The sequence below is a fragment of the Chanodichthys erythropterus genome, chromosome 11, assembly GCF_024489055.1.
Source record: "Chanodichthys erythropterus isolate Z2021 chromosome 11, ASM2448905v1, whole genome shotgun sequence".
Taxonomy (NCBI): domain Eukaryota; kingdom Metazoa; phylum Chordata; class Actinopteri; order Cypriniformes; family Xenocyprididae; genus Chanodichthys; species Chanodichthys erythropterus.
Genome location: NC_090231.1, coordinates 40,535,131 through 40,549,773, shown reverse-complemented (window position 1 = coordinate 40,549,773; position 14,643 = coordinate 40,535,131). Strand labels below are relative to the sequence as shown.

Sequence of the window (14,643 nt, the reverse complement as noted above, 5' to 3'; positions counted from 1 at the left end):
CAGATTGATTTTTTTTGTTCTGTATTAGATATTAATACTGCAGGACCTAGTGATTTGACTTATGCACAGATCAATATACAGGACAGAAAGAAAAGCAAGGGCAAAGGTAAACACACATTAAACTGCATCTAAACACAACTGTCCGAATGAATCGTTACATTTAACTAGATATAATATATAATGCTTCTATAATATAAGGAAACCTTTTTACAGTCATAAACAGAACTGATAAAGCCAACTTCAGTTTGAAAATGTAACAACAGCCACAACAATCACATCTTTCTGTGTTTACTGAAACTAATGAAACAGAGCTTTTAAAAATTAATATCAGAGATGATCAAAACAGACCTGTACTGAGAGTCAGGTAATCAAGCTGCTGTTTTTCCTATGACAGGCGCTGGACTTGCTGATGTTTTGATTGAAATGAAATCTAAGGAGAAATACAGAGGTAAATAAAGAGATGCTCTGAAATATATATCAGGTTACAGATCATGTGAAAATAAAATGTAAAATCTGTAAAAAAAAAATAAATAAATGATATATATATATATATATATATATATATATTATTCTTTAATAAACAGAACCTGCTATCATGAATTAAAATAAAGTCTAAAATAAGATCTATACACACCAGCGGATCTTAATTATGAAAATTATATTAACAATTTTAATCAATATACTATTACTTCTGTGGTTTAATTGTGATTTGAGAGGTTCTTTTTTCCTCTTCATAATATCATGGATTATCAGTTATTAGTGTAGTTGCAGATGTATAGCATTATGTTTCTTCGCTCTGTTTCTGTTCTGTTGTTTACTATCAGGGAAGAGCAGTGAGTCTGGAGACACGTTATACTCTGAATTGAAGCACAACACAAATAAAGGTGAGAGAAACACAAAGTCAAACATCATCACTGTTAAGGTTGTTTTGATGTTAACAATACATCAACAGATCAGAATGATTCAGAAAGTCATGTGGCTCATTGAGAAAATGTAAAAAAAAAATATATATATATGTTTTTCAGGTGCTGATACTGAAGTAGGTGATGCAACTTATGCTCAAGTTTTTAAGAAGAAAGGTCACAAAAACAAATAAAATGTAAGAATTGTTACAACTGTACAATGATTTTATAATAACTGAAAATTAGGTCACAATTTGCACTTTCATGTAGAATGTAAATCTGCTTTAAGTGATTCAGTTCAGTTATTTGTGAGGATCAGAGGTTCATTATGATCTTAAAACTGTAAATCATCAACTGCATGAGGTCAAATTAGAGGTTTGCATTATCCACATTATCTGAATAATTCATCAAAGTGTATTCTCTTTTTAAAGGTCCCTGAGATCAACAAAGAGAACAGACGCCAATGAATCAGAGTCAAATGAATGAAGAGTCAAATGCTTATGTACATGCTTGAATGAAAGAGAATTGCACTGTATACTGAATTATGTTAATAAAAAAAAAAAAAAAAAAAAAAAAAAGGAAGGAAAAGTTGGCACACCACAGCTCCAAAAATAGAAAAAATATGTATTTTATGTTCTCACCACAGGTGACATTTCAAGCCCAATGGCTCTTCATCAGACAATTTATTATCTGTACACAAATATATCCATGTATAATATATAGTAAAACATTTTCTAGTGAGCATTTGTTTAATATGTTACCTGTCTTTACAACTAGAGCCTGTTTTTGCCAAGACAGGATACTTTTTCTTATATCATATAAGCCTATACTGTTTTCTTTCTTTCATTTTTTTTCATACATGTTTTTGCTGCAGTTAATGAAGTGTGAGATTTCTATTTGATAAAGACATAAACATGATTTTTTTTGCATGAGTTTTTCACATTTGTTAATCTAAGGTCACAAGGGTTTAAAATGTTAAAAATGTTATTAGATTGTTGTTCTTATGAACAAAAGTAACGACAGAACGATTGAACCAATCAGATTAGTTTTTTGGTCGGGCGACGTGACGTACTCTGGTTCAATCATCTTTCATTCATAATCGAAAATGTGTTCGTAGTTGGTGTAGGAAGGAGTGTCATTTTAAAAACTGGAAAAGCTGCAGTTTCACAAAGCCTTTATTATAATACACAAAAGGAAAAAAACATAAGCCTGTAACTCGCATGTTTCTGAAATGATTGTTTTGCTAAATTAAGCTGTTTTTTAGGCTAGCGCATGAACAACCCCACAACATTTCAAAAAATGAATTGGTTGATCTTGGTCAGGTCTTCAGGTAGAGGAATGAATTATGAATTAAATGTTTTATGATATTTTGATTATTTCATATCACCATAGTATGAGAAAGGAAATGAAATGAATGCATTGTTATCAGTGAAGACACACATTATAGTGTTGCTGGTCATGCAGTTGTATGACACCGCATTAGGCTAATGTGTCTGCCGTGTTATTTTTATGTGTGTGAGACAGCAACATAGTGTGGCCTAGATACAGCCCTCATCTGGTACATGTGGATTACACTCGAACCAGATGTGGGCCAGATCTGGGCCGACACTATGTTGCTGTCAGTGATCAGACTTTATTTCAGAAAGTTCCTCGTTATTTTAAAGAGACTAGACAGATAAGTGTGATTTTATTTCATTGTTGTTTCATGTTGTGGTTGTTTCAGAAAACAGTTTTGTAAATTCAACTTAAAGGCATGCAATAAATTCATGTCCTTGAATAAAGGTGTGTTTTACTTCTGTTTCGGCCAAAATTAGATAGGAAAACATCACGTTTCGACAATCTTTTGAACCGATTCTTTTAAATCATCTGGTTTACAATAAATACTGTAACATTAAATGTTTATTTTTTAAAATGACTAATTTATGATGATGATCATGGGTTCACTTCCCATGAAATGCATGAACCGATATAAAGGAATATCTTGAACACAAATGTGGTGTTAGATGCAAGTTTGACTCAAAACAACCAAGTGATGTGGGAGAAAACAGAGCATGGGGGTTTCTAACTTTAGTATAACTTTGGTACTGGCTGGAAATGGTCAATGAAAGAACGAATGAGACAACTGAAAATTTACAACAAGGTCTTACCACAAAACAAATGGCTTCAAATGGAAATTTCATCCTGAAGCTGTCTTGTAGAGTAATTCAGAGTCTTCTAGCTACAATCTTTGAAGAACACAACCACTAAACAGTGGAATTTTAGAGAAGTTGGGTAAAGGCTGTTACATCTCTCTCCATGTTAAGTCCTTTAAATAACACTGTAATGCCATTAGCTACATTTGTAAATAGTCAGCAATACAATTTCCACACTGTTAGATAAAATTATGGTCCTCCAATACTTAATAAATATAATGCAGAGCAGAGTAGAGCACCGGTACCGGGTACCAAGAATGACACAAACACAAGAAGTGCCATTCACTCAAAGTCAAAGTTTGAGCTCGCTGTAACTTTTATATAGCAAAGTCTAGGGCTTTAAGCCAATTTAAAACAAAGGAAAGCTAAATTTATGTATTGTCTCATACATATCAAAGAAGCATTAAGGAGTGAATAACTCCTTATGAATAGAACAGTGTGGCTCTCTTAATAAGATACTCCTTAAAGGTGTATTTGACAACACATTAAAAACAGGAAAAGAACTTAAAAACAGGATAAAAGATCAAGGAGAAACAAAGCAAAAAACCTTGCACAAATCTAAACAGTGTACACAGACATGCACAACAAAACACTACCAAACATGGTTCAATTATAATACACAACAATGAAAAAAACTTGACATCAAAACACAATCAAACATTTTGCAGTGATCACTATAAAAATTGTGCATGTAAACACATCCATTCACATAATGAACAGTGGCTGTTCTCTAAATGGCCATTCCATGTTTGATTAACAGCAGCCATATGAAAGAAAATGTAAAATCATCAAGAATCTCCAAGGCTTTCATCAGCACTGGTGTCAGAAGTATTCACATTCATTACTCAGGTAGAAGTATAGATAGGGTTTAAAAGGACTTCTGTAGAAGTTGAAGTATCAACTCAAGCTTTTTACTCAAGTAAAAAAAAAAAAAAAAAAAAAAAAGTGTAAAAGTACTGGTTTCAAAACTACTTGTGTAAAAAAAGTGTAAAAGTAATGAAAGGGGAAAAAATAAATAAAAAAAGGCATTAAAGACAAAAGCTTTGGCCGCACCACAGGGGCCTATTGTGCACTACCCCACCTCCTCAAAAAAAAAAAAAAAAAAAAAATTCTAAAGGCCATAATGACTATAATGTTCCCATTCAGTCGAATAGGAATCTCGCTAGAGAGGCCAATCTACTTCGAGTGTAACTAAACGAGCCAATGCACATTGGCATGCAATCATATGCATCAGCTGCTTGCCTCGCAGCGCGGGTATATAATGAGCAGCAGGTGCGTTGCATCTTCAGCTTTTCGCTTTGGAGCCAAACCTTCTGCAACACTGAAGAAGATAGCTACTGAAAGCACGAGTGTGAAGTCTGCTCTTCGAGACGTCTCTTGGTTGCGGTGCAGGCGGACAGCGCAGCAGCGGGGCCGATTTCTCCTTTGTTTTTCTTTGCCTTTTTATTTTGAGCAAAAGCTGTAATCAGCGTGAAGGCCGTTCTCACGGCTGGTGAAACGGTGCGCCTAGAGCGCTAAAAAGCTGTTATTACAGCTGGTAAGAGAGCGCCTTCAAGGAGAGTGCACACGACAGGCTGCACATTTCCCTGTCTGTGCTGCAGCGGCTTTTCCCCTGCGTGCTTCAGCACCTAAAAGAGCAGTCCTTGAAAGAGCTTACACGAGTAGTTCGCGTCTTTTTAAAGATGTCGTTCTACTTGTGTGTTTCTGGATGCGGTCGTTACCTGGCGCCTCGGGATGGTCACCAGCGCTGTATCGCATGCTTGGGCTTAAGGCACGCTGAGGCGGCGTTTGTTGACGAGTCACGGAGCTGCGGTCGAGACTCCACTTTCTGCAAAGGGGTGAAGTCCCGGTCCCGACGCCTCGTTCCAATCCTCCTCAGAGGGTTGCTTCGGGCGGCGGGGCTGGTGAGCGCGTTTCCTTCGGGGAACCAACCCCCTAGGAACCCTCACCCCTCTTGCGCTCCGCAGCCAGTAGAGCTGCCGGGGGAACGCGGTGGACCACCCCAGAGGTGTGTACCATCCGTATCCTTTTGGAGCTCCCCAAGATGACCGGATGTCGATCGCTGCATCGGAGGGTGAGCCTGACGCTTCTGGGGATGACGATTTGGCGCAGCTGCCTCCCTCGGGAGTGACGACTGTGCCCGATTCAGACCCGGAAATGATGGCTATGCTTTCCCGGGCCGCCAACAGGGTCGGGCTAGTGTGGAACCCTCCACCGTGTCCCGAGCCCTCGAGGTTGGATGATTGGTATCTCGGGGTGGCAAGGGCTGGTTCTCAGCCCCCCACCCCAGTGCCTTTCTTCCCGGAGGTGCATGAAGAGCTCACTGGCACGTGGACGGCACCTTTTACTGCCCGAAGCAGTGTCGGTGGGTCCTCCTCCCTCACCACCCTTGATGGTGGAGCGGCTAAGGGTTATACGTGCATACCCCCTGTGGAACGGGCCGTTGCTATGCAACTGTGCCCTAACTCCACCTGGCGGGGAGAGCCGTCTCTCCCTTCCCGGGCCTGTAAGTACTCGTCGGATCTTACCGGCAAGGCTTATCAGGCCTGTGGGGAAGCCGCTTCCGCCTTACACGCTATGGCGTTGTTGCAGGTCCATCAGGCCAAGGCACTGAAGGACCTGCACGAGGGTGGTCACGATCCGCAAGTTCTGCAAGAACTTCATGCCGCGACGGACCTCGCGCTTCGAGCGACGAAGGTTACGGCGCGGTCAGTGGGTCGTGCGATGTCCACCATGGTGGTCCAGGAACGCCATCTCTGGCTGTGTCTTGCGGATATGAGGGATACCGACAAAGTCAGGTTTCTTAATTCCCCCGTGTCCCAGACCGGCCTTTTTGGCGACGCGGTCGAGAACTTTGCCCAACAGTTCTCGGCTGTACAAAAGCAGTCAGAGGCCATCAGTCACATCCTGCCGAGGCGGTCAGCTGCTGCACCTCCACCGATGGCGATTCGTCGATTCATCTTTTTTTTCAATAAAAGAGCAGTTTCCTCTATCTCCAGGTCCGAAGAGGGCTCGGAGAGCAGTGGGAGGGCTAGAACCTCACCACTCTCATCCACCTCTTCTGTCGCCAGCGGACAGCAGCGAGCAGCAGGTAGGCAAAACCTCGACTGCTCCCTCTGTCCACCCGTGGAAGCAGGTAAGTGTTGCACAGCACACTGTGACCCCGCTTCGGGCCGCCTCACACAGAGAGCCTCCCGGGCCGCGTCCCTGCGTTCCACCTCGCTGCCCCGCGGCGGGTACGCCGGTGGTCCCCTTGGTGCCGCTTGCGCGGTCTCTGGGAGCCTGGCTAGTGCTCCCCAGTCCGTCTCCTTCGGACCATCAGGCTCAGCTATGCGATTCAGTTCGCCCGGCGCCCCCCCAAGTTCAGGGGCATCCTCTTCACTACAGTGAAAGATGCCGATGCCCCTGTTCTGCGTGCGGAGATCGCAGTCCTACTGGCGAAGGACGCGATAGAGCCGGTCCCTCCAGCTGATTTGAGGTCGGGGTTCTACAGCCCCTACTTCATTGTACCCAAGAAAAGCGGCGGGTTACGACCGATCTTGGACCTGCGAGTTTTGAATCTGAGCCTTCACAAGCTACCGTTCAAAATGCTCACGCAGAAACGCATTTTCGAGTGCATCCGTCCCCGAGATTGGTTTGCAGCGATCGACCTGAAGGACGCGTACTTCCATGTTTCGATTCTTCCGCGACACAGGCCATTCCTGAGATTTGCGTTCGAAGGTCGAGCATATCAGTACAGAGTCCTACCCTTCGGGCTGGCCCTGTCTCCCCGCGTCTTCACGAAAGTCGTGGAGGGAGCCCTTGTTCCCATGAGAGAACAGGGTGTTCGCATTCTCAACTATCTAGACGACTGGCTCATCCTAGCACAGTCTCGGGATCAGTTGTGCGAACACAGGGATTTGGTGCTCAGTCACCTCAGCCAGTTGGGGCTTCGGGTCAACTGGGAAAAGAGCAAACTCGCCCCAGTGCAGAGGATCTCTTTTCTCGGTATGGAGTTTGATTCGGTTGAACAGATAGCACGCCTCACAGAGGAATGTGCTCGGTCGGTGTTGAACTGCCTGAATACGTTCAACGGCAGGACAGCGGTCCCACTGAAGTTCTTTCAGAGGCTCCTGGGGCATATGGCGGCTGCAGCGGCTGTAACACCACTCGGTCTGCTTCATATGAGACCGCTTCAGCACTGGCTTCACGGCCGAGTCCCGAGATGGGCGTGGCAACGCGGCACGTTCCGGGTGCCAATCACTCAGGAGTGCCGCCGAACCTTCAGTCTGTGGTCGGACCCTTTGTTTCTTCGGGCAGGAGTGCCCCTAGAACAAGTGTCCCGGCATGCTGTGGTTTTCACAGATGCTTCTGCCACCGGCTGGGGTGCCACGTACAACGGGCATGCAGTCTCAGGGGTTTGGACGGGACCCCATCTGCATTGGCACATCAATTGCCTCGAGTTGCTGTCAGTACGCCTTGCTCTGAGCCGCCTCAAAGGCCTGCTTCAGGGCAAGCATGTACTGGTCAAGGTGGTCTACGCTCCCGTCGCATGTCGCAACTCGCCCGCCATCTCCTCCTGTGCTTACGCCTCGAAGTGGAACCTGTTCGTCGAGTGGTGTTCTTCTCGCCGAGAAGACCCCCGAAAATGCTCGATCGGAGTCGTGCTTTCCTTCTTGCAGCAAGGGTTGGAGCGTAGGCTGTCCCTCTCCACCCTCAAAGTCCATACTGCTGCCATATCCGCTTACCACGACCACATAGATGGCAAATCTGTTGGTCAGCACGACCTGGTCATCAGGTTCCTTAGGGGGGCGAGACGGTTAAATCCTCCTCGTCCCCCCTCCATACCCTCTTGGGACCTTACTCTGGTGCTCAGAGCACTCCAGATTGCTCCCTTTGAGCCTTTGCTGTCAGCAGACTTAAAGATTCTGTCTATGAAGACTTTGCTGCTGGTGGCATTGGCCTCCATCAAGAGGGTAGGGGACCTGCAGTCATTTTCGGTCGACGAATCGTGCCTAGAGGTCGGGCCGGGTGACAGCCACGTGGTACTGAGACCCCGGCCTGGCTATGTGCCCAAGGTTCCTACCACTCCCTTCAGGGACCAGGTAGTGAGCCTGCAAGCGCTGCCCTCGGAGGAGGCAGACCCAGCCCTTGCTTTGCTCTGTCCAGTTTGCGCCTTGCGACTGTACATAGACAGAACTCGAAGCTTCAGGACCTCAGACCAGCTCTTTGTCTGTTACGGAGGCCAGCAGAAGGGAAAGGCTGTCTCCAAGCAGAGGATGGCCCACTGGATAGTGGAGGCTTACCAAGCTCAGGGCGTGCCCTGCCCGCTCAGGTTGCATGCCCACTCCACGAGAGGTGTGGCTTCCTCCTGGGCGCTGGCTCATGGCGCCTCGCTAACAGACATTTGTAGAGCTGCGGGCTGGGCGACACCTAAAACGTTCGCTAGATACTATAGCCTTCGTGTCGAGCCGGTCTCCTCCCGTGTTCTCGCCTCAGGTCAGAGGCACGGAGAGGCCCCGGCTTAGTGTCGGCTTGCTGCGCTACATGCGCATTCTATTCTCCAGAGAATCCCTACGGGCAGACCCTGTTGAGTCCTCCGGTTACCCTTCGGCAGCCGACGTGGCGGAGCGTCTGGCGCCAGGCCTATACTCCGTTGTATCCTTGAGAACCGGATTTAGGCTGGGTGCCATATGTGTGACCCTACGGGGATCCCATATGGCTTTTTCCACGGCTGCTCCTAAACGAAGCCCGTGTCTTTCCCTCTGGGAGAACCCATCTCTCACCGAGTGGAGTCACCCCAGTTATTCCATATGTTGTACAACCTACAAGGTTAGTCCATATGTACTTATCCATATAACTCCTTCAGGGAAGGATATGGCTTCCGCAGCGTTCCTTATCGCATGTAAGGCTACGCTTTCCCAGCGTTATCCAATTGTCACACTGAGTGGGTTTTGGGAACAACAGTGATCGACCCTCTCTGCGTGAGCCCCACCGTCCTTAGGCAAGGGGGTTCAGGTGGCTCACGACAGAGCGCTGGAAGAGGGCAGCTCCTGTGGCGCTTTGGTAGGGATTCCTATTCGTCGGTCTGTCCGACGTACGTCGAACGTGACCGACTGAATGGGAACGTCTCGGGTACATAGGTAACCCTCGTTCCCTGAAGGAGGGAACGGAGACGTACGTCCCGTCGCCACAGGCGTTGTCCTGCTGATGCTGCCGCCTGCTGGGTTCGGCTCCTCAGCGAAAACCTGAAGATGCAACGCACCTGCTGCTCATTATATACCCGCGCTGCGAGGCAAGCAGCTGATGCATATGATTGCATGCCAATGTGCATTGGCTCGTTTAGTTACACTCGAAGTAGATTGGCCTCTCTAGCGAGATTCCTATTCGTCGGTCTGTCCAACGTACGTCTCCGTTCCCTCCTTCAGGGAACGAGGGTTACCTATGTAACCGAGACGTTATATATAATGTTATATTAAAATGTTAATGTTGAAATTTGGGATGCATTAGGCTACCTGTTTCAGCCGCATATATACCCATTGAAAATGAACACATTTTAGTACAATGCATGTGTACTACTGAGCATTAACGTGTTCATGGAGCGGAAGATATGATGACTAGTTGCCTATAAGTTTTGTAATGGTGCACAAAGTCAAACTTCAGAGGCATGTCATCAATAACCTTTATTGGAATGTAAATGTACATCCAAGCTTTGCTGAATCTGTGAGGGCAACGGACAAGAAAATTGCTGTACCCAGGGCAGGCTTAGTAACAATCAGGGCTTGACATTAACACCATGCTGGTAGATTTCAGCTGTGGCGGGTTGAAATTAATTTCAGCTTACAGCCAAATGATCATTGAAGATCGTTGTATCACAAAATTACAGTTCAATTACAATCCTTTATCAATTAACTAGTTGTGAAGGCGAGATCGCTCTGAATGGCACACAACCGAAGTGCCCTCTCGCGTGCGCTCTCTCTCTCTGTCGCACGGGCGATCAGTTCTCCTTGCGCCTGAAAAGTCAAGTACACGCAAACACGGATGTCAAAATGTCTGTCAAGTGTTGGGGGTAATGAGTTACAAAGTTAGTATAGCCTACTTATCACAACATTGTCAATCGCATTGTCAATCGCAAACATCAATTTATTCAAATGTCTCTCTACTGAACTACTTTCTGTAGCTTAATTTGCGGAGGAGGACAAAGAGAAAGCACCCACCCGTTTGATAAATGAACCAGTAGTGGATAAATAATAACTTAAGAAATTATCTTTTTTTATTATTTACCAACATTGGCTATGTCATCCTTGTTGGAGTGTGATGTGATTTGTGTCATGTACAGGTGCGATGGATCACGTACAAACCAATAGGGTGTAGGTATGCGTTTATACTTCTCATCCAACCACAATCAATTTCACTCAATCCATTTTTTTTTTTTTTTTTTTTTTTTTGAACGACGACAAGCCGGAATGAAAACAAGCCGAAATGAAATAGGAGTAATGAGGCTATTTTTAAAATGTAAGGAGTAGGAAGTTCAGATAATTGCATTAAAATGGAAGGAGTAGAAGTAAAAATTCGGCTGAAAAATAATAAGGCTACTCCAGTAAAGTATACCCAAAATTTCTACTTGTAACGAAGAATTTGCACTTCATTACTTGACACCTCTGTTCATCAGACAATCAGAAGTTGATGGAAATGACATGCTCCTGTTCATGATATATAATCACTTTAGCGCTGACACTCACGTTCAAGTATTGCTGCAGGCTGTCTGTTAGACAAGCTTGAGGGAGGATGACCATTGAAAGGTAGTTGGATTCCTACATAAAACTTTTCTGGAAACCACATCTAAATTAAAAGAATGAGCATAAACACTTAAATGCTACATATCTTTTGAATGAGCATGTGCACATGGGGATATATGTTATGTCATTACCTGTTGCAGCCAGGCTTGTGCACTTGAACTCTGGCCTTAGGGCAAGTATATGTGGGCCAATACGACTTCAGAGTCTCACTCTCCTCTTTTAGACAGGACAGAAAAGTCACAAGGAACTCATATGCATCAGTTAAATCCAACTCATGAACACATCAACATTTGTTTGCAAGACATAAAAATACATATTTAAATGGTTCACTGCTGAAAAGATCAGCATGAATTTTGCCAGGCTTTTCCTCTGAATTTTTTTATTTAAAGCTGCCCACTAACCAAACCTGTCTTGTTTCTCTCACATGCTTTAGGGAAGTAGGGAACACATGGCATACGAACACTGACTTGCAGTGCCTTCTCTTCACTGTCCAACAAAGTACTGACCCACTGCAGTTCTGAAGCCTGGGTATATTCAGTGGATTGGATTCCAAGACTGGCCATCATTTCTTGAAAATATCATACATATTGTAACCCATAGTGGATTGTAAATGATCCACATGACACAGGTTTCCGTTAAAGCTTGCATTTTGTTTAAAGAAAAGCAAACCAGAACAGAGTGGTGCAGCATATATTCACCTCCGTCATTCTACTTGTAAAGTTGGTTTTATATTCGCACATTCGGACATCCATATTCAATAGCCTTGTTAATCACACTACATTGGACATTCAGTGGACATTCACAAGTAAATATGCCATTAAAACAATACTTGCCTATTTTGACCGACTGTGAAAAAAGTTGACAATCGTTGGTTGTCAATATCACGTCGCTGCTTAAAATTCGCAGTCATTAATTTATTGCACATTTATTGGAAAGTCTGAATTTATCAGAAGTCCGAATGTGCGAATATAAAACCAACTTTACCCAAGTCGTCATTCTCCCCACAAAATGCAAGGCTCAGGGAAACACACCCAGACCATTACATAATGTGCTTGTCCAGATTTGGGGTTCATAACCTGCAGCAACACACAAAATTCTATACTTTAACCCAACATTCAGGATCAACGGTAACATAAGTTAGAACAGCGGCAGTGTCTATAAAGACATGATTCCGTTTTAGTCAAGCATTTTATCACACATCATGCACATTTTAAATGCTTTATTAAATAGAATCCAGTATTAAAATATTTAATACACAGCAGAAAAGATGGATTAGCATTTAATACTTGTTAACCTGACAGAATAACCTCTGATTGAGAGACAGGTTGTGTCTCCTGAGACTCTTGAGCAGAAGATCCATTGGGTGTGGAAGAACTGTTGATGCTGGGAGAGGGTTTTGTCCCATACTGTTGCAAGAAATATTAATATTGAACTATTGTTCATACAATTTACCTGTTTTGATACAGAAATATGAATTTTACAGTATTTAACCAGTCAAATCAAGCCTTGTGCATTAGGAGTACATTAGAAAAGATGGAGAACTGCTTTATATTTACTTGTGACGGGTTCAGTCTCCTGGGTCACACACAGTCAACAGCTCAAACTCTTTTTTTCTGAGAATCCATTACCTGCAGATGAGGAGAGGAACCGTCTCCAACTTCTGCTGTGACAACATAATAATGCAGATTTTACTGGGGCCATAAACATTTAAATCAGGACATTATTTCAAGCTTCAAGAAGAATATACTAAACAATCAGACACTTAAAAGATTGTTATACACCAGTTGTCTCCATCCCTGATCCCGGATGTCAACCTTCCTGCAGACTTCAGATCCAACCCTGCCTATGATTTTCAAGTAGCTCTGAATTACCTGATTAGCTGCTTCAGGTGTGTTTGATCAGGGTTGGATCTGTACTCTGCTAGATGGTATAGCTCCAGGAGCAGGGTTGGAGTTCCTTGTTTTACACAGTATAGAAAACGTGACACAATGTTTAAGTTAGGAAACATTAAACCCTTTATTGGCTGATTTTAGTGAAGGTTACAAGACTATGGAAAGCTTCATATTCTTTAACCTGGTTGCTTATTTCTCCTGGGTTACTCTTTTTATCCATTTTCTCAGCTGCCTGGTTAACGTTGCTTACCATTTTTTAAGAGAGATACTCAAATAGAGAACACAAATCAGAATTAATACTTATGAATTAATACTAATGAAATTAGTGCTTGAATTAATGCTTGAAATTAATGGACATCGGGGCTAATTGTCACAGTGGAAGTCAGTCAAATGTTTTTCTCTGGCAGTGTTTTTTTTTTTCAAAATTTTTGTCTTTTTGTGAATGTGTATATATATATATATATATATATATATATATATATATATAAATTTACTACTTCTATATGATTTATAGAAAAAAATATATGTTTTTATTTAACATTAATGGTGCAAAAGATTTTGTGTGAAAATAAATCATAAAAGTGGTTTGTTTGTTTGTTGGTTGGTTTAAAAACCTTATAAATGTATGAGGTGGCAAGGTGGGCCTTTTACCCCACACACGGGGTAAAACCAGCATGAGGCAAAGGCACAAAGTTTTTACTAAAATACATTAGCTAAAGTAATTCATTATTTATTTAATTATTTCATTTTGAGTAATTTGGTCCTCCATACTAGTTATTATCATGTTAATTATTTTGACTTTAGCCCCAACAGCAGGGGTGCCTTTTACCACAAATATACCAAATAAAAGTCTTCTTTTACTTATTCTTCTGCTATTTAAAAAAAAATGCTTTAATTATCTTGAACAAATCTGAAAAGACCTTTGTCTAAAAATAGTCAATAATTTTATAGATTCTCATTTGCTACATAAATCGACAACATTTTTAAAAACATTAAATATCAGATCAATTTAACAGAGAATCAACTTGCTGTCCACAAATGGCCAGATTTCAAGGATCAGCCAAATTTCCAAGAAAAATGCTGAGCTGCATTTTTGTGCCATTTAATGGTTTAAAACAGAATAAAGTCAGGGGCCCTGTTTAGCCCTGTTGTACCCTATGTGTTTTTACAAGACACACAGAAATACGAGGTGTTGTTTTGATACCTTTAAAACCTCTAAGAAAATTTTGCAGATCTTATATAATATCTGCTAAGATGGAAATAGACATAAAAGTACATCACCTTGTCAAATCTGATGGAAAATACACCCCAGTGCTTCCCACACATAGACTTTACTGGGCGGGCCGCCCAAGTATATTTGGAGACACATTTTTGCTTTTATTATTTTTATCATCTTATACTTTTATATCAGCGCAAGATAATGAATCCATCCGCGATCGAATAGCTAGTCATTTCGTACCTGCTTGTTATGTGTGCGTCAGAACTGTTTACTCCCGCTGACATTTCCACGGGCGCTGCATTTTGCAAAGTCACTAGGCGGCGCTGTTGCGCGTTTAACAAGCTCGCGCAACAGCGCTTCAGACTCTATGTTCAGACTGCTTCAAAGTGATTCTCAATCAGTGAAAAGCGCAGATTTATGCCAAGCGATTGCTAATGAACTCACGTTGATAAATTATTACAATGTCTACTTCATGGCCTTTATATAAAATGTTTTATACGGTTGTAAGAATCTGAAGGATCAGCCTGCAGTAGTACAGACATTTCAAAATAAGAGTCCCGGTGTATTTCGGGCTTGTTTATAATTAAAAGTCAAGTAGTCAAAAGTAAAAGTAATTAAAAGTTTTCTTTTTCTTTTGGGCATTACTGGTATTTTGGTTAC

The 14,643-nt window shown here is 42.8% G+C and overlaps 1 protein-coding gene across 3 annotated transcripts in view; it reads left to right on the top strand.

The window, feature by feature from the left end:
• The window catches only part of LOC137029952 (Fc receptor-like protein 5), a 52,104-nt gene extending 49,490 nt beyond the window's left edge, over positions 1–2,614 (top strand). For all 3 annotated transcript variants that reach the window (XM_067399798.1, XM_067399797.1, XM_067399796.1), the window contains exons 23-27: positions 29–106; positions 395–448; positions 825–884; positions 1,026–1,099; positions 1,334–2,614. In XM_067399798.1, the coding sequence (XP_067255899.1) occupies positions 29–106; positions 395–448; positions 825–884; positions 1,026–1,096 (263 nt within the window). In that variant the 3' untranslated portion in view covers positions 1,097–1,099; positions 1,334–2,614. The remainder of the gene's footprint in view (positions 1–28; positions 107–394; positions 449–824; positions 885–1,025; positions 1,100–1,333) is intronic.
• Positions 2,615–14,643: the final 12,029 nt, after the last annotated feature.